This window comes from Struthio camelus, chromosome 20 (genome assembly GCF_040807025.1).
Source record: "Struthio camelus isolate bStrCam1 chromosome 20, bStrCam1.hap1, whole genome shotgun sequence".
Taxonomy (NCBI): Eukaryota; Metazoa; Chordata; class Aves; order Struthioniformes; family Struthionidae; genus Struthio; species Struthio camelus.
This window is the reverse complement of record NC_090961.1, coordinates 5,900,836-5,921,622: the sequence shown is the minus strand read 5'-3', so window position 1 is coordinate 5,921,622 and position 20,787 is coordinate 5,900,836. Positions and strand designations below refer to the sequence as shown.

The 20,787-nt window shown below is 42.8% G+C and overlaps 1 protein-coding gene across 6 annotated transcripts in view; it reads right to left on the bottom strand.

Annotated features, from left to right (window-relative positions):
• RAPGEF1 (Rap guanine nucleotide exchange factor 1) overlaps nt 1-20,787 on the bottom strand; it is a 90,554-nt gene that overhangs the window by 32,752 nt on the left and 37,015 nt on the right. For all 6 annotated transcript variants that reach the window (XM_068914741.1, XM_068914736.1, XM_068914738.1 and 3 more), the window contains exons 3-9: nt 18,544-18,722; nt 15,194-15,350; nt 10,861-10,949; nt 10,307-10,459; nt 8,722-8,845; nt 7,213-7,396; nt 6,067-6,582 (exon numbers count right to left, since the gene is read on the bottom strand). In XM_068914741.1, the coding sequence (XP_068770842.1) occupies nt 6,067-6,582; nt 7,213-7,396; nt 8,722-8,845; nt 10,307-10,459; nt 10,861-10,949; nt 15,194-15,350; nt 18,544-18,722 (1,402 nt within the window). The remainder of the gene's footprint in view (nt 1-6,066; nt 6,583-7,212; nt 7,397-8,721; nt 8,846-10,306; nt 10,460-10,860; nt 10,950-15,193; nt 15,351-18,543; nt 18,723-20,787) is intronic.

Sequence of the window (20,787 nt, the reverse complement as noted above, 5' to 3'; positions counted from 1 at the left end):
TGCTTTCTAGGAAGCACAAATTACCTTGCACAAAGATGCAACCTTTACAACAAATATAGTTCTCAAGCCTCTAAGTCTCATATCTGTAGTCAGTAAGACTGCTAGAACGAGGAGGCTTACAATCCTCTTCTTATCAGAAAACCCCTGCCTGTGAGATTGAGTGCAGTTCTCCCGCAGCTACTTACATGCCATTGCCAACGCTGGCACATAAGCCTTGCCTTTTAAAAGTGCCACTGACCGTGTCTTCCTACGTCATTGAGTCAAATCCAACTGCAGCTAAACATCCCTTTTAAAATCATCTTGGTATCTCTGATTCTGCAATTGAATCCAACTGACTCAAAGGCATTTCTGAGATGTGGTTCAATCAAAGTATAAAATGAGATCAAAATCTCACTTAGCGGACCTTTGCATCCGTATAATACCCTTCAGAAATCAATGAAAAAAAACACACAAGTCTGCGTATGTTGTTCCAACAGAGGATTAGATACTGTCACAGTATTTTAGTATGGGAGGGGAAGACAGCCAGCCAGTGTCATAGAAAGACTACTACAAAACCCCAGAACGATTACAGATCAGAAATGTACCTAATAAATACAAAAAATAAATAAATAAAGCTTATATGTATACCTGAAAGCAGGAGAAATAGATGCACTCAAGGACTAACAAGGGCCTTTTTGCAAATACGCTGTTATGCACAAGAGGAACGGGTGACTTGGATGAAAGCTATAAATACAACGATCACAATGCAGTATTTGCACATCGTGAAGCTGGTTCCCACACTAGTTGCAAGGTAAAGCGCTCTCTTCACCTGCCAATAGAGATCTACAGGCCAGCCAGCTTCAAACAGGATGCAGCCGTGCAAACGTGTCAGCAGGAAGGAGTCGCTTTGCACCTGTCTTTTGCACCTTTTTTTCAGATTTCCTCTAATATTTTAAACTCCATTTAGAAGTGGAGCTAACACAGTTGCCACTTCCCACAGAATTACATCCCTCCTCCAAAAAATAGAATTAAAAAAAGAGAGAGAGAAAAAAGAAAAAAAAACCACTGTGGCATTTGGACTGCAGGAAACCTCAGCTGATACATTGCAATCCCAAGTGGTAACATCTGTTCTTCCCATCCTGTGACCCTGCACAGTGCTGCCAGTGGACAACTTGTTCACTTCCCGCTGTACTGTCAGCTCCTGCTGAAGTTCTGACCTTCTACACCCCATGCTACGCAAGCCTGGCTCCTCTTCCTCCGCGGCCCTCCGGGTTCCCAGCCCCGCTTCACAGATCTAACTCCTCGTCCTTGTGGCTTTAGACCTTTTCTTCCTGAAGGGAGATGTTTCAAGCCGCATGCATGTGTGTGCTGGTGTGCATTTATGTCTGCTCACCTGCTGGTGCAGGCACTCATGTTAAAGCCAGGATCAAATTCACTTCATTTTCAAGCAGTCATGTGAACTTTAACCTAAGTCCTAGCAGTGAAAAGGAGCGTGTTCTGATGATATTCTTCTATTTGAAACCAAGGCGTTAGAGTCTCAGGGCAGAACATGCAGAACTGCTAAAGTAACAAATGTTTTTAAATATCAGCAATTCAGCTGACTCCGGTACTCCCATTAATACCTGTGCCCTGCAAAATGCTTTGCTATCACAAAAATATCACTAGAGGACAAGCTTTAAAGAAAGCTTATGAAAGATATCTCTCTAGCAGCAAAAGGATCAATACTTCTTGGAGATGTATGGAGGACAAGAGCTTGAGACCACAGTCTGAGATCTCATCAGCTGAGTAGGATAGAAGCCAAGAAGTCGGGTCCAGGGATCTTGGCACCATGCAACGAACACTGGGAAATTCAACCAACCCTTCACATCAAGTTACCTACAAAAACAGCGCTACAAGTAATGTTCTGATCGAAGATGACACCCAGGATCAATATCTGTGAGCCCCTAGGTTCATAAGGCTACAACACTAAATTTGGGAAACACTGGTGAAAAAGGTAATGCATTAGATAATTTGGGTAAAATTAAATTACTCTAACTCAAAATAGCGAGCCTGAACGCCGTTAAGAGCCTTCACTCAATCTGCAAGAGAATAACGAAGAGCTCTTTTATCTCAGCTCTTTATGACGCTAACGCATCCCATTGCCATGGCAGCTCCTTGCCTCGCTTGTCAGAACTAGTCCAGGGCAGGTGAGCGTGTCTCTGCTTCTGCTTCGTCCTCCTCTGTTTTTAGGTTAAGTAAAAAACTGTTAGGATGGTGAAATATAATCCTGGCTCAGAAGTAGAGATTGCAGAGCACAGATTAAAATGCGCATCATTTAAACACTCCAAGTCTTGAACAGCAGAGTGAAGAAACAGATCCACCCCTACGATTGCAGTTTGCATAGGGTCTTCTCTCTCTCTCTCTCTCTCTGTCCCCTCTGTACCCTCCCCTTTCTACTATGGTTTTAACAAGACAGAAATTCGAAAAGCAGATGGGAAATTACATTACCAGCTCAGATCAGGCTGCACGCCCTGCAGCGGCTCTGTACACAGAGGGAAAGACGGGGGCTGCAACCTCCATGGTGAGCAGCTGGGGTGGCACATCACAGTCCCAAGGCAGTGCCCCAGGAGAGAAGGGAGGAGTGAGGAGAGAGAAACCTCTTCCACCCGAGCGTCATGCCCAGCTTATGTCAGCAATGAATCAAGACAGAAAACATTTGAAGAAAAAAAGAACAAACCAAAAAAACAATCTCAGACTGTAGCTAGGAACACCTTCCCAGCAATCTGCTTACAGCGTCTTGGCTGTCATTTCTGAAGGAGCTAAATCTGTTCAGGGATTTCTAGCTTACAGTAGCTATGCCCACACGGTAAAAAATCACAGGTCTAGCTCACACTGCAACGTGAGTCAGCTAGTGGCGCGCCAGTGAGCTCTGCAGTCAGGGAGCGCGAGTGCTGTCCTGAAAGCTGCATTCAGCTGGGGGAGAGGAGAGAAAGAAGGCAAGCAACTTCATGTCAGGAAAAGACAGGAAAACACCCTTGGACCAGTTGCTCTTGGGGTCTGCAAGGACTTCCTAAAAGATTATCAGCAATAAGGCACATCTGCAATATGGATAAGCCATAATGAAGAGAACTCACTGACTCCTGGCAGTGGCTCCTTAGCAACCTGTGCTACACCTACCCTTGCAGAGGAGCGATGGGTTCGTGGGTATAGACAAGAGCCAAAATAATGGGAATTGTCAAGCTATACCATGTAACAACTCACTGGAGAAGACAAGGTCAAATAAGCCTGTCTTTGCTGTCACCTCCGGGCTAAGAGCTGTTTTGCAAAAGAGCTTGTACTATACCCTGGCTAAGGCCAGACTGCCCTCAGCATGGTTCCCCCAGTTAAATACCAGCTGCTTACAGGGCACCAGGCTGCATTCGGTTCCCACTGACAGGGAGAGAAACGGGAATAAACGCCTTGCCACTAGTTTGCAAGCTGTCTGGGGGGAGGATCTTGTTATTCCAGACCATGGGCTCTTCGTGGCAGAATCTGCTCCGCGTCTGTGTCTCGTACAGCAGGAGCACAACGCTGGCGCTCAAGTAGAAGCCTGGAACGATTTGCCATTAGCGCAGTAACACGTACTCTCACAACACAGTAAAATAATAATTCACGCCAGACTAGAAGGTTTATCACTCGCTTATTTGAATTACACAGAAGACGACTCTTGGAGACCCCTCTGAGCACAGCTCACAGTGATATACATGGTTAACTCGGGCAGGATTTGCTGTTTGTTATTAAATTAATAAAAAGATCATAACAATCTCCACTGCAACATTTGCTGCCAACGAGCCAACTACCAAAAGGTGGTCCACAACCAAGGGTCCACAACCAAGGGTCCACAACCAAGTCATATCTGTGAGAGCTCTCAATCTTTTCAATAAATTCATGTATCTCTTCAGGATCCCAGGAGTTTGTCAGGGTTACAGAGGCATGGCTATGGAAGCAGAACTACCTCATCTAAGTGATTACACAAGGATATCTACATGCATCAGCCTCTAGGCCAAAAAAAATCCTAGGTATTACCGTACATCCTGTATAATGTTTTACTGCCCTTCTTGAACTGAAAATAAAAGCAAAACTAACAACCACAGATCTGCGGTGTGATATACTGCAGAGTAACGACAACCTAAAACAAGTTCTTAGTGTCACATGAATGCAATTAAAAAAAAAAATCTGCAGCAGTAGGTATTAGCTCAAATACTACTACAAGCTTTGCAGCAAAGGCACTTTATCAAATCATCAGAGCTGACAACACATTAGAGAACAGCTTCTACCCTCCCTAACAATGTAATGTGATCAATACTCCGAGAGCTTCTGATAGTGCTGGATGACAGATGACAGTTAACTCTATTTTAACATCAAAGAAAACTCACATGCAAGACCTTGCTATTGGGGTTACAAGTGTACACAGGCAATAAAGGAGAAGATAACTTAAAATTGTTTTAAAGTAACTTCTTGACTCCACAAAACATCTCATATGATAACAGAAAACAAAGACACAGGGCTTAAAGAGAAAAGTAAACAGCCCAGGTCTCTCAAGTGTGGATGGACTGTAAAACTGCCTCTTTCCCAAGGTTCATCCAGGCGCCCCCTCTCATTAAGCTGTCTACGTGCAAAGAGCAGCATCTTCCTGCATCCACCCCAGTTTGCACAGTGTAAAACTACCTGGATAGCCCTCATAAAAAAACATGCAGAGCCCACAAATGCTGCAAAAGGGAGAACCTGTATCACATCACCTTCAGCTAGTGCCATACGCAAGTATTTAAAACTGCAGAAGTCGCAACAACCAACCCTGGCTACAGACCGTAGCACCTTTGTTGCCTCTCTCTTGTCTACAAACCAGCATCTTAGCTCCTTGCTATTTGCTTTAATTACCTTTTCATTATTTGCTTGTATTACTAGCGAGAGAGGGAGCGAGAGAGGGAGCGAGAGAGGGAGCGAGAGAGGGAGCGAGAGAGGGAGCGAGAGAGGGAGCGAGAGAGGGAGCGAGAGAGGGAGCGAGAGAGGGAGCGAGAGAGGGAGCGAGAGAGGGAGCGAGAGAGGGAGCAAAGAGTGATTTCCTGCATATGGGGAGTGAAAAGACTGCAAACTGCAAAAATGAGTCAGAAGGCCAACTCAGCACTTTTCAAATCAGCTCTTCACTTGGGCTGTAAGTCATACAACTTAACACTGTTGATCCAGATCTTGCAGGTACTGCCTCCTCATGCACTGTACAACTGTAGAACTAGCCAGTGACTGGTAAATTAACATTTGCTGTATCTCACTGTACAGTCTACAGTCTTCCTTGACGGATCAGTATGAGTCTTTTTTGGCAAGAGGATTCCCATATTTTAAGCCATGAACATTAAGGAAATCAGAGTAAGATCACGCGCTCAAGTCCCAGGCAGCACTGGCGTGCCAGGAGTCTGGCTGGGCACAGAGAGTCTTTACGTTTAGAAGCTGCTCATTTTAACAACGTGGGAAATTCTTAGGCGTACAACGGAAATGAGATCCCATAGCAAAACAGCGGCATCGGACACTAGGTTAATAGCATTGTCTTCCACAACCATGTGGGTGACTTTGTTCCAATTGCCAAATAACTGCACTGGCAATGCTCAGTTTTGGACAGAAAAGCAGCCCTCTCTCTGAGCTCTTGGAGAACACCCAAGTCTTTTCTGCAGTGGGAAAACATTCATAAAACAGGGGCAGCGGGGAAGGAATGGACATAAAAAGGGAGGATAAACGAGGAAAATTTGGAAGGCCTAGTGCCCCAGAGTTTCACATTCAGGTAAAGAGAAGTAAACTGTTCTCACTACAGTAATGAAGGTCCCGCACGTTGCCAGTTCCTCTAGGTCTGGACCATTCCAGGCTCCCACAGTCACTCACTGCCTACTGGAGGACTGACACTTCCTTTCCATGCCTTTGACACTGACCGTGAATGATTTTGACCCCAAACGAGCAAGGGCCTTACCTTGCGGTCACCATTACGTAGTGGTCATCAGAAGGATGACAACTGCAAGGAAAGGGAAGGGTAAAAAACAAACAAATAAATCCCAAAACAAAACACTAACACAAGCACTTGCTTACTGTGTTTGTTCTTCTTCTCTGGCAGAGGTGGTGGCTTCTCTGGGTCACTGGTAGAATCTGGAGCAGCAAAGTCAGTAATGAATTCAGCTGGTGCCGAGGAGTTTCCTTGCTGGAAAGGCAAAACAGCAGCAAACGGTGTGAAGGGTACTGACGTGACAGGCCCCACGTGCTGCACATCATCCTCCGAGATGTTATCATACTGTGAAGGATGCCTCTCATACGAGACCCTGCAGCCCGTGTTATCTGAAGTCTGTGAGGCTGCACTCCTCCTCTTCTTTTCCGGTAAAGCTGGAGGAGTGTCCGTTGGCTGCGCTGCTCCCGTCAGGCTGCAGAACTCCAGTGGAGGAGAGCTGCCCTGTGGGAGCTGGAAAGCTTGTCCATGAAAAGGGGAACCAGACTCGCCCAAGGACTCCGGCAACGGGCTGAGGATACCAGGCACCTGCTGAGGTATCTGATCAGCATTCGAGAGGTCTTGCTGCAGGAATTCATAGTCTGGATCATAGTGATCTGATTGATCTGGTTAAACAGAGAGGACAGGGGAACCACGCATTAGTTTCTCTCTCCTACTGCTCAGCCCTTCTCAGTTCTGCCCCTCCCACTCCATCAGATAATTTCCAGTTATTTAATCAGTTAATTTAATCAGAGTGGCATTTCCTTGCAGCAGGGACCGTCTTGCTGCATCTTCTGGAAAGTTGAGATTAAAAACAAGAAACCAATATACAAAAAACTAAATCGTATCTTTATTTCTTTAGATTAATAAACAAATAGCAAGAATTCAAGTCATTGGAGAGGTTATTTATGCTTTGTATTCATATTTTTGTTTTATTTCCCAGCACCTAGAAACAATGTTGCTTTAGTCTAACAGGACTGACATGTTCTACTGATGTCTGCAGACAAGGCTGAAATCAGCAAAATATCCAACCTGAGATATGAACCGAGTTGGAACACAATCATCTATAGCTAGAGAAACAAATCCCCTTGGGCCTTTTCCTATCCAACAGGATATAATTCTTATAGAACCGCCTGCAGTAACTGCAGGAAAACAGTTGCAAGGTCAAGCCATTTACCTCTGGATCACAGCTCTGAAAGCTCCCAAACTTGCGCAATGTGGGTTCCTCCAGTGGCCCTGGACCATCCCCTGCTTACCTAAAGTTTCACAGCTTGTGTTGCGGGAGCACTGACCACTGTCACGGTCCAGAGAAGAGAGCTGCTCATCAGACTTGCTGAGTTTGCCAATGCTACTGCATGGTGAGAGGCGAGGAGATTCCCCCCCGTAGGAGTGGCTTCCACCCGACAGCCTTCTCTGGGCATAGCAGTCAACATCAAAATCCTTAAGCAAAAAAAAAAAAAAAAAAAATCATTCTTCACAGCTTGCTAGCAAATTAGACACAGCTGAAGAGAACACCTCCTCACAGCTGTGTTAAGACAGAAAGGAAAGGTGTCAGTGCTACCAGTCCTCTCCAGTTAGACAAGCCCATCAGCACCAGAGAAAACCTCTGATGTGGTGAAGGGCAGAAGACAAGGCAAGCACAGGACAGCAGAGCTCTGCGTGCGCTTGCTCCAGAGAGGCTGTGCTGTGATCCAAAGCTGACTTCACAGACTGCTGAAAAGATGACCGAGTTCTTCACCACTATATGCATCTGAGGACTGCTTGTCATGACAGTGATAGCAATAATTAGACTGCCAAATTTCTCACTAAATAACTGTGGCTTTGCTGAATATTTAATTAGCTTAGGTATATGCAAAGGGTTAAATATAAACTACAGTGAGATACAGCTAATGGCAGCTTTTTATGCCTATGGCTATGTTTTCATTTCAGAAATTACCTCAAGTTCATCAACACGTGGGTGAACATCTCAAGTGTTCCCACTCCCACAAAACAATGTGTCAGTGTACCGGTTACTGGAAAATTGTCATAACTTTATCTGGATCAGCCAATTGACAGTAGATGACCCCTAAGCGAGAGTCAAGGTTTGGGGATGAGGACAAGATTTGATTTTGGTGCAATGTAAATTATGATTCAAGTCCTCACTGCAGAGTTAATAAGTTCCTATAGGCCAAAAAAAAAAAAAATTATAGCACTGTAAAGCCTAGATTAGTAAGAGTGATGGAATGTGACTAGTATCTGCAGTCCCAAATTTCCCATTTTTCCTCTAGAAAATTTACAAATTTCCCCCGAGTACCAGAGTAGTTGCTCAAACTACTGCTTAGGTTAAATGATGTTTTAAATTGTGACTAGATGAATAAGTAATTCTGATCTCAATGTGCTACACGATCCTTGGCCTACAAGTGAACCTTGGTAAGGTCTTGGTTAAGTTCAGCCTACTGCTCTATATCTTGATCTGTTCAACACAGCAGTACTCATCCCCTCAGATCTTCGCATTCTGTTACAGCTCAAGGCAACAAAATTTGTAGCAATTTGTTATTTAAATCCAAGAGCAGTGGAAAAAAAAATTAAGATATTCATGTTATTTATTATACAAAGGTTCAGGCCACTAAAACACCCATTGCAGAATTGCTCTTAATACAAGGTTGCTTGGGAAGAGCAGAGGCACGCTGGGAACTGCACAGCTGCAGGTTGCAGCATTTCTCTGAGCTTTTGCTACCTTCCACAAGATGTTTCCTCTGGCTTTCACAAAGGGGTTATGCCATTACCTGTCTGTTGATTCCCACAGGTAAACTGGACCCACTGGTGGCTCGACTCATGGGGGCCACAACCGCCACTCTGGTTGGGGAAGGTGCTGACTGCCGTTTTTTAGGGGGCAATGCTGGAGGAGGGCTGCAAGACACAACAGGCATTGATACTTCTAACACTCCGGGAGCAGAAAGACATTTAGAGGCCTCGTGAGCTGGAAGACAAGCTTCTGCCAGGCTCAAAGCTCACAGCTTCTCGTCTGGAGCTCGCCATGAACCACTGAAAGGGTATTCGTTAGCAAACATCAATTTAAGAGTGCTGAAAACCCTCACGGGAAAGGTGCTGTTCAATGATCCTTTTTTTAAGCTTAGAAAAAAGTTGATATTTCCAAAACAAAAATTGCTGTTTTAAAAATTATTTTAATGAAGCTAATTAGCACAATAATTATTTTTAAATAAAAGTGGTCAAAGTCCAAATTCAATGCTTTGGTTGAGCTGCAAATCGTTTCAGTTCACAGAAGTTCCTCCTCCCCAAACTTTCCACCTTTGAAAAACGTTCAAAGTTTCAAAAATTCACAGGACAGGAAAATGCTCTTTCTGCCCTTTTGCATTCCTGGCGAACTTCAGAGAGACAAGATGGTCAGCATTGGTCTCACCAGGTCTACTGGGTGGGCCAATGTTTTGCACAAATCGGTTTCAGATATACACAGTATTGTACACACATTATCACTAACTAATGAGATTTTAACACTGAACATTAGTTTACAGTCCTAATGACACATAATTCTGACAATCATCAAGCCTGCAAGGTTCCCAAGAGCACATATATTCTGTTCCTGAAACATAGCAGGAAGTTTTTATATAGCTCATGAGAATTCATAAAATACATAGAAACGTGATTCTTTTTGCCAACCACAGCCCTCAATGCCACATTTCCAAATCATCATGATATGCATTTTCACACCACCCATTAGCACCACTGCTAGAGGAAAAAAAAAAAAATCATATGCAGAGACCAAAAAGCTGTAAGTAGGGGATTTTCTCTCTCTTCTCAAAATAGAACACAAACTTTCATGTGGTTACTAGTAGAACAGAGTAAGAACAACCAAGTACAAGATACTTTTCATGCATCGTTAATTCTTTTCACTCTTAAGCTGATAACCAACGCAGAGCTAGCTGGATGCATGGGATAGATCGGTAATTGCCAGCTGAAGCTCACAGAACTTTTCAGGATGGATACAACAGCCAGCGATGCAAGCAAAACAGCAAAGATAGTGTTGTATAGCGTTACGTAAGGCTCTTATGTGTTTCTGTGATGCCCCTCATCCAAGAATCTCAGGGCATTGCGCTATCCTCACATAAAAAACAAGGAAAGGAAAAAACAGACAATGAAGAAAACTGCTGCAACAAGGCAGAAAGCATGTAAAGTTGTAGGTAAATGGATTTCCAGGAGCGAGGAAGAATTACTCTGGAGGACAGGGAATTCAGAGCCATTGCTATCTCATATAAGGAGCTCTCTTGCGTACACTTTGCTACTTCGTCTAAAACGACAAGAAGCCGGTAAGAACCACTCGCGTTCTTCAGTCTGCTGGTTTGCCAGTATTACCTGTTTTCTGCCACACGAATGCAAGGCAGGGGGGGTTTAGGAGGTGCAACCTCTTCATCCATGGAGTCAGTCAGTAGCTCATTGGATTGAGTCATATTAGTTGTCTTGTTGAGGATTTCCATTTCTCGGTCTGTAAGTGGAAGTTCTGATGGGCTGCAAAGAGCAAAATACAGAATGTAGATCATAAAAAAACCAGTTCATCTGTCAGCATGCTGTGTTCCAATACATTTTTTAATCACATATAATGCAAGAGAAACCTATAGCAGAGCACAGAATTCACATCTGCAAGGACAATTCCATGTCTACCCAGAATACAATGTGCAAGTGCCATGGCCAAGTGATTTTTCATTGCCCGATTGTGGCATCTTTCCTATCATAGCACATTGTTCTCTTCAAGTGGTCTCACTGTAATCCATAAGGCTAGGTAAGAAGTACTATGCTATCCACTGTGAATGACTGAATGATTTAATTCAACTAGCAGCAGCCAGAAATTATCCCCATTAAGCTATTGTATTAGGCCTGCATGCACAAGAAATATTTGTCAGTGAACCCACCTGTCAGATTTACATGCTGGTAGACTGGGTTTAACTGGGCTTGTGGGAGAGGGATGCTCCTGCTTTTCAATCGTGAGTCTGACCAGCTCCTAGCGGAGGGAGGAGAGAAGAAAAGAATCAGTATTTGCTAAGAGTTCCGCACTAACACCATAGGACAGAAAGGGGTGCTACTGCAATCAACTCCCAGTTACCCAGGTTATGGCTTATTGATAACACATGGACACAGGGACAGCTGAGCTGGGTATAAGTTAGGTACAGAGCCATGCAAATGATGCTGTACTGTTTCTAAGGAGCAGTAGTTGGATCCAGCAGTAGTTCAGCCATATTCAAGTTAAGTTCATAAGCCCTGGCCCTATGGGGAACCTGCACAAACCCACACAGGTGGGTTTTTGCCACGTTTCCCTTCTCTTCCACCATCACAGATGTGTTCCAGTCTCCACAATACCCTTGGTAAGGACAAATTGACTTTGCATGCATAAATAAGTGGAGAAATGCCTTATACAATGAATGACATCATCTAGCCAGTAGAAGTGTTAAATAATTGTTTTATATTTTATAAGCAAGTATTTATGTCATGTATTTACATCAAAAAGCAGGTTTGTTGTAATATCCTCACTAGGATGAACACCTTTATTAGAAGGCCTGCTTCCCTTGAGGCCATTTTTTTTTTTTTTTTAACATGTTAGCAATGGAAGTCTTAATCATTCAGGGAACTATTGTGATGTACCTGCTATAGGCGGACAAGATTGTGGATAAAGAGATAAGGGCATGATAATCCTGAACTACAAGTCTGCTAGCAGTCAAAACAACAATCATTCACGTCAGAAGGACGGAGAGAACATTTTACAGACGTCTGAGGCCGACAAATAGATCCGCTGCTCCTAGCTATAAACACGTGCCCTCTTACAGTCAGGCTGGATAACTGGCAGTGCTTCCTGACAGTATCAGCTTTCCGGTGCATTATGCAAAGGAAGCCCCATAAGGTCTTTATTTATTTATTTTTTTAAGCGGCCTGAAGTACAGCGTCATCATGCCAGTATCATTGTCACATCCAAGTCTACTGATCTGAGAAACAACTGTCATTGCCTCTTTAAGTGCAATAATTGTAACGGGAATGTCGTCATCATCCTTCTGAGGGGGAGAAATACTCTAGAAACATATTTTTATAGATGGCTCTATTCAAAGCTGAACTTCCATGCATGTTCAACAAGAGGAACAGTGTATTGCACTGGATGTGCCAAGGACGGAAAACTGCATCCCATTTCAAGAAGTCAGAGTGTCCACACAGCCGATATCGGTTCAAACATCACGTTTACATTCTTGGTGCAAGCTGTACTCCAAAATAACTCGCATCACGTCAACCAAGAACACGACATAACACGCAGCTTTAAAGAAGTGGTCCTGGAAAATCCCACACGGAGGGAAGGAAGAGAGCGCACAGAAAGTGTATATGTCCATTTGGGCTAACGCTATAAAGCGGTTCCTATGCGGGACAGACACAAGAACCCTCGTAAGAAACAGAGGGTTCTGCGAGAAGCGTCCTGATGAAAGAAGCCTAGCGTTAAGCTGGCCACAGCTGACCACTCATCCAATTCTCACCTTCAAACAGAGCTGGCCATGTCTGTCCATGGGTAAAAAATGCCATGGGCAGTGACAGACCTATACGGACACAACGAATTGCCACCTTCCTGCCTTCTGGATAAAATGTGACGACTAAAGAGGCTGCTGGAGAGACTCTCATACACTTCAACAGACTTTGCATGGCACCTTGCAGGGCTATCAGGTACTCCTTGAGCAAGGACAGTGACTCCATGCACGCATAAAAGCGGAGCAGATGAAATAAAATACAAACAAAAGCCAAAATACTCCTCAGATGCTTCCCCCTACTGGAAAGGGCTATGGAAAGGAAAGGTCAAGTTTTGATGAATGCCACCAGATTCCCTGGTCCCCTACTTTTCTCCTCCTCTCCACTAACCCCAGAATGAGAACCAAGGTTTGGGGGAAAAAAAAAAAAAAAAATCAAACCAAGATCTTTAGTGTATATACAGAGGTTATCAGCACACAACTGTGCCAGATGCACATTATGCTATTCCTCATCAGCAAGGAAAGAGATTCCTGCAGCAGTAATTACAGATAATTAAACCCTGTCTCTAAACTTATGCTACTTCAGCAAACTGGAAATTCCAAAAAGGAGATGGATTTTTAAGAAGTTACATAATCAAAACAGGGATTGTTTTTTTTCTGTACATACATACATATATATTTATAGAGAGAGAGAGAGAGAGCGCGAGAGAGAGCGAGCGAGCGCGCGCGCAAGGCTCTAAAACCTGAGCTCAAAACAGCAAATACTACAAACGAACAAATGACTCCTTTATGCTCAAGACTGAAAATAAAGAGGGAAGTAAGCACTGAAATGTGGAAGTGGATCTCGTGTGATCTGCCAGAAAAACAAAAAGGCTCTCCACAGCAGAGAAGTGTCCAATTTCTCAGTTCTGCTTCCAGATCTGAACGCTGGCTTGGCCCTCCTAAAATAAAACTTGTTCCTTGCTATGCGGTAGGAGAGGAGCACACGCCACTTCCAAATGCTGACCTGCTGCCTGGCAGACACATTCATGCCTACCCAGACAGCCACGCATCTGCTCTAATTGTGCTCCGAGCTGACCAGACATAAACGCGCTCCAAATGGAAGGCCAAAATAACTCTTAGTGCAACAGTAACAGGGAGACTAATACAGCCAGGCCTCTCCGCACAGCTTAACAGATGAAGGTTAAGCGGTGAGCTAACATGCCTGCATGGCTTCCACACTAGTCTGGCTCACGGCGCGGGCAGAGCGCGGACACGAGACCTTCCACCCATCCAGACGGGCAGGCTGCTTTGGCTGGAAAGCAACAGGTACCAGGTGTTTAAATATTGCTTTAAGTGAAAGGAAAGTGAACGTCCAAATCTCATGCAATGAGACTGCATACAGCTCTCACCTTAATCTGGTAATAAGGTAGATTTTCAGGGGATAGGATAGAGCCATTAAGTGATAACAGGGTTAGCTGGGGTGCTACAGTTCAGATACCACAGGGCAGATTTTCTTGTACTGCAAATTGCTGCTGAAGTCCAACACTAACAGCTGCTGAGACTTTACACTGAACTCTTCTTCTCCATCCTGCTGTGCAAATGTAATACCAGCTTTACTTTTCAAATCTGGAGCTTAAATTTAAAGGGCATATTGTGCAAAATAATCCTGGAAAAATCTGTCATCTTTAGGTGATGGGAATGTTCTGTTTCAAAGATATTTGTTTAAAAGGCTTGAAAAATAATACGAGGATTTAATACCTACGTTTAAGTAACATCAAAGATAGATGTTCAGAGCGTGCAAACTACACATTGATACTCCTGAACACATGATAACCAAAGCCTGGGAGATCCAGTTCCCCTTAGCATGCAGTTCCAGGCAATAAAAACTAAGCCAAGTTTGGGTACAGTGAAAGATATCTGTTCATGATACACTAACCCAGTTGAACCACCTGCTGCTGTTCTTAAAAAAAAAAAAAAAACACACTACCCCAGCTTTACTTCTGCACTCAAACTAAACATTCCTCTTTAGATTTAGTCCTGCTGTTTGAAGAGGCTTAAATTTCTCTACAGCTTTCAAAATAAGATTCGCAGGAGATATGGTGGCCTCTTTGCCGGTGCCCTGAGCCCAGGTCAAGCAAACTTTTAATTGCAGTGCTAGGACAGCAGAACGAATGGTGTCCACAGCCATTAGCAGAGAGAAAAGCCCTGGAAAACAGTAAGAAATACCAGGTATCAAAAACCTACTGGGAGGTGGAAGGAAAGCCAAAAACTTTTCCTGGGTAGGGCAGGGAGGGACCGTCTCAGAGATACAAAGGTTTCAGTTAAGCTTTTACATAGCTACATAAAATAAATCTCCAGAAAACTGAGCGTAGCTCATCACCTGTCCCACACCGTAATCTGATGCCTGAAAGTGGGTATATATTCCTGATGAATATCTTGAAATTTATGTTAAGAGAGGAGCTGGAATCTTTGATTCTCTGTGGGCATTGACAGGAATCATTTCCATTAAATTTTGTCTGGACAGAAAATATGCAAACTCTGACCTGTAATTTGCATGCAGAATGGGAAAAGGCCTGCTGAAAATTTAATACAGTGCTAGATTTATTGCTTTATTTCACTCAGAGAGCTCTTGATTGAAGAGGTAATTTATCAAAGTCAAGAACAGGATCTCAGTATCTTACCTGCACTTAAGAGACTTTCAACTAAATTTCTTCTAAATCAGAAATATTATATACCTCCTATAACGTACAACATTTGTCTTATGTACCTTGACTCCATCCAGAACAGCTTTTATGACACCCTTAACTGTTGTCACCATCTCCTTGTCTTCTGAATTCACACCTTCCAGCATCACTTGATCAGACCAGCGAATTAGATTGGCCAGACTCTGGTACACACGGCTATAGCAGGATGAGATGGCAGAACTGGATGGGAGGAGAGCAAATAGTTGGGAAGAAAACCCACAAAATAATAAAAGATAATAAATCATGCCGTCCCTAGTAATTTTTAAAGTGCATTTCAGACTGCTAAAAAAAAGATTAAAAATTTCATTGTATCCACTGTTGTTATTCTCCTTTTGTTAACTCTGACATTTAGCACTTTGCGTTCAGCAGGTGACAAAATACAGGTTTCCTCTTCTGTTGTGGTTACTCTCCCAATCGCCGCACCAAATGGAACCGTGCTATGAAACTACGTACAATCAACAATTCAGTCTCAGTTAATGAAAATGAATTATCTGGGCTGCATGTTGACAAAGCAATGCTAAAAAGAACATTTCCTCTTTTAACTTACAGCCCCATCCTATGCCTTAACTTCAAGGGTAAATACAGTATACTGTATGTAAATATAACTTATATTAGTTCAGTATTCTATGTTTTTCCTTTTTCCTTATTATCCCTCCCCAAAAGCTACTAATTGAGAACTGACTGTATTCAGTCCTTTACAAATAATTCCCTCACTGTTTATAATCCCTGAAAACATGTAATTAAAATCTGTTTCTTTGCAAACATTGAATTGAATGAATTTCAGGTTTGGAAGAGGAAGGGTGTTGCTTTGCTTTAGTTTAATGAGAAACAGAATTGAAGCTATTGTTCTGGAGGGGGAATAAAAGGAATTTTGGAAGGGTGACAACTCTAAATAAAAGTTAACTGTAACAACAGTGCTTACAGGCATTTTCCTGGCCATTCGGAAAACACTTACTTCATTACTAAACAAGGTGTGCTAACAGAACTGATGATGGTAAGGCTTCAACAGTTCTTTGTAAAGTTAAATCAATTTCAAACTGCACCAAAACCATAGAGAGATAACAGAAGGTGTAATCTTGCAATCATTACTGATATGAGTGTTCCAAATCTTCCCATTTTTCTCTGGTATCCATTTTACACTGGCTTAACTCCAATAATTTCATTATCTGTGAGAAGAGAATTAAGCCCACAAACTTCAATAAGATTGTTTAGGTGAATGAGGTTTGCAGAACCGGGAGAAGAACTATTCTCAAGTTACAAACAGAGGGATACAAACAATGGTGCTTTTTTTTTTTTTTTTAAAAAAAAAAAGTGTGATGCTTGCCATTTGTTCTAATTCCAAATGAAATTAGCTTGGAGGGAGATATTTCCTAAATAGGGCCCTCCCCCATCTCTTTCTACAGCTTTGATTTCTTTGTCATTAATCTTCAGTCTGCTTCCTTTTAAGGAGGCGGTAATTGAAAGCCCATTTTGTGCTAGATTTAATTACTTTTTTCCTTGATGCAAATGCTTCCCCCAAAGCAAAAAGCAGTCCAACAACAATTGTTGGGCTTTCTTCCACACTGACACAAGTCTTGCTCACTTTTCTTGAGGGGGATTTACCATCAAAATTGCCCCTTTGTGTCCTGTCACTACTGAAAAGAAATAAGGTACACTGGTAGGCATGAAAGGACATGGCCTACTGAGAATGCCAAATCCCCATTTTATGTGTGAGGCTAAATAAGGCAGAACATATATATGGGATTTGTGCTGTAATACATACTGATTCCAGAGAGCGAGCCTCACCACTAAGTGAAGAGGATTGCATTGACTACTGACTATGAAAATCCTGCTCACAGGCTAAATATGGATATCCAATTGTTAAGGTTATATTATCTCACTACTAAGAGAGAGGTAATAAGGAATTTACAGAACAGAACTTTCTGAAAGACTGCTGCATATGAAGACAGCTTAGTTGATATTGGTTTCCAAATATATTCTGGAAAGGATCTTGGAAGGAAAGATCACTCAGCAAACAGCCAGTGGACACACAAATCAAAGCAAGCAACTACATAGAAGATGACATGTTCTATCCCAAAAATGCTTGCTGACATTGTACATGTTGTTCTGATGTGAGTATGGGGAAAGTTCATTCTTTCTTTCATTAAGTGAAAGCAGGTGCTTGTCGGGAATTTAATGGCTGTGGGAAACATGATAGCAACTGAAGAAACTTTAGTGTCTGAATCCAGAAGCCTGATTAATGTTCCAGTTCTAACAGCTATTGCTCTTTGTAGTTCTGAGAGCTTAAACTAAAACGATGGCCTCCTGTCGCAGCCACAACGCTGATATTCACCCGTTGTCTCCTTCCCTTTGCATGGTCAGATGCAAGCCTGGCCTATGTATTAGGGCCAAAAAGAGCTAAGCATCTCCATTCACAAAACGTTTGGCACCCTGTAACTGTCTTTCCATAGCGTAAACCTTTCTTGCACTGGAGCTGAAAATAGACACCCCGTGAAATTTCTTTGGAGATATTTAATGGAAAAATAAACAAAACAGCACAAAATCTGGCAGGATTTCAGGAACCAAACACCTGCATTTTCCTGTCTTTTTTTGTGCTTTTATTTTGCTCATTCCATATTACTCAACAACCTGCTTGCTTTGTTTAAATCAATTGCTCCAACATTTACGGGATCAACAGCACCTACGTTTCTGTGGCTCGATGACTCCATGGATTCTCATCCACATCGAGCTAATGGTTTTGGTAAATTTCTAGATCTTTTCTGGCTTCAGACTCGCATCTAACTGGTTAAGATATAATACTCTAGGTATCAGAGCTAACCTATAAATAATCTGCAGAGAGCACACAGGAATGAACTTGGGCCAGTTAATCTACTGAAGTACATCTGTTTATCTCTGTTCTGTATTCGGTCCACTGAAATCCAAAAAAGCAGTTAACAATGCAGGCAAAGCTTTCTCTAATATCAGGATGGATAAACTGAACACAGAAAGGGATTACCTTGAAGATAAGCTCTTCTTTAGGTAAAAGCTATTGGACTTTGTTAGCTTTAGGATTCCATCATAAACTGCAGAAATAATACAGCATCTGAGGAGAGTCTCCTGCTAGCAAATGATAGATTTCCAGACTTGAATCGATCCTTCCTCCTCTCTGAAACCATTCTGGTTTGCTTTATCTTTCCTTGGCATTGGCTTCTTTGCAGTAGGGAATTTGCTTTTAAATTATGCTTGAAAACTATCACATAATTAGTAAAAATAGCAGTCCTTTTATTAGCAACGGTCGCATTTCCTGTCTCTTGTGTGATATGATTTTTCTGATACAAGAAAGAAAAGCTGGGGAGCCTGCTGGTCTGTCACAGTCCCAAACAGGGGAACTTACCTTTGCTGCATGCGTGGATCCGCCTGCACCAAGGGTAGGATGGCCTCCAGCACTTTACTTGCTGAGCCTGGCAGCATCTCTAGTACTTTCTTATCAATTGCCATTTTGTCCACAATAGTCTTAAAGTAGCGCAACGCACTTACGACCTCCTTCTCCTTTTCCTCTAGCCATGATACATTCTAAAGATAAGGAAAAAAGGAGAGAAATATTAAAAAACTCAGGACTTCTTTTTTTGAGGGCAAAGTTATTTTAACTTACCTGAAGTACAGTGAAACTGAATGGGAAATATTCTGTTTCAGAAGAACGGAAAAAAGCCTATCTCAAACACTTTCAAATTTAATTATTATTCTCTCAAGGGAATAATCAGTGCAAAACTGCACCCACATTTTAACTTTCTGAATTACAAGATGTGCATTCCAAACTTGCAGCTCATCTTAATCAACTTAGGTAAAGATTAACACTTCTGATGACTTAAAGGACACTGCTTTGAAACCAACAGCCCACACTGTGCAGACAGTTAATGCTAATGCAAGTACCTACGCAACAACTACTGGTTTTAACAGAGTTGTCCTTTTTCCCTACACCATCCTTTCAACCTTAAGCACATCATGCTGTAACAAAAGGTGTTTTTAAATCAGTGAGTGCAGCAGATCAGCCAAAGGAAAAAGAAAAAGGCACACTGAGACAAACTTCCCAACCCCAAAGGAACCTAAACAAGATGCCTCCATTGTTGTATCCATCCCTGATAGTTACAATGATATATATATGGTGCACACCCTTAGACAGAGTAATTCTGCTGACTCCAATATGCCTACTTGTACAGAAGAGTGCTACAGTCTTGTCAACGTCTTGTTTATTTACAAATAAAAACTCCCTTTCCAATCAGCCTCCGACCTAAATCATTTTATGGTGCTCCTGGAACAAGGGAACTCACACACTTTCCAAAGGGACAGACTGCGAAAGCTATGTTTTGGCATCAGGGAATGAATGCTGCAGATGGGAATAATTCATTGGACTATAGCTGAGTTGCGGTCACCAACTTCCGTGCCATCATCAACTCTAGAAAAGGAAATTCAGAAGTGATACATGATACCCCTGTCGAGAACGCCATTAAGGTATTTTTAAAAAGTTTTACCAGAGTATGCCTGGAGGTCTTTTAATGCCACAAGTAGTTCCTAAGTGAGATTTAAATTAACTACTGAACACTGCTAGAAAAGGAGCAGCGAGCTTAGCAGAGTCAGGTTGCATCTATTATCTCTTCAGTAAATTCAGCTTCGAGAATTAATGACCTATGGGCATTGCGTGCTCCCCATACTCTTGTCAGCTGCTAAACTGCTGCTTTTCTGCAAAATCAGGCCAACAGCCCAAAAGGTTTTAGGAAGAACAATTTATAGGCAGCAGTGGTTAGTAAATTGGGGCCAGTTCATAAAAGGATTAGAGTCCCAAGTCCCATCTAGCTCCCACTTTAGAAGCCCAAATCCAAATCTGATATCCACAAGCCACTCCATCGCTTTCCGTCTTCTCTGGGAAACACTTGAACTCTGTGTCCCCTTTTGACAGCGCTACTCTCCACGTACCTCAAGCTCTGCTCCACAGCGCGCATATCATCACCCAAACCCTGATGCTGAGGAGCATCCTGGCATCTCATTGATATTAAAAAAAAAATTAAAAACAAACAAACAAACAAAAACCCCCATATTTCCAATTCTTCAGTCCTGTGCCCTTGCCACTGTGAAGCGCAGCCTATTTTAGGGTGCGGACAGGCTCCCTCCCTCTCATGGAGGTTTTGCAGTTCCTATGGAACGAGCACAGATTTCAGGGATGACAGTGCCCCGGGAGTCTAACGAGCAAGCATGACTAGGGCCCAATGGTCAGAGCTCAGAGAGAACTGAAAAACACAGATTCTAGTTCCCGCTCTGATGGCCGTTTATGTATGTCATTCAACGACTATTTCCTGCAGGAAGGCTTGCGGCCAAAGCGTTCTCCTGGAGCACGGGAGGGATGGGCTTGGCTCTGGAGAGTTCAGGGCTGCGAATCACAATAGGAAACACAAATCTTTCTGTTGAGCACATCAAGGCATGCAAACCCAGACACTATGTAGGACATGGCCCTTTTTTCATAACCCGTATCTCAGCTCTTTGGGTAACAATCCTATAAGTGTATTTTTTTTAAATCCCCTTCTGTGGCCCCTCGGGGGGGGGGGTGGCAGTGTACACTCCCTCCTTCCCCCTACATACCCTATAC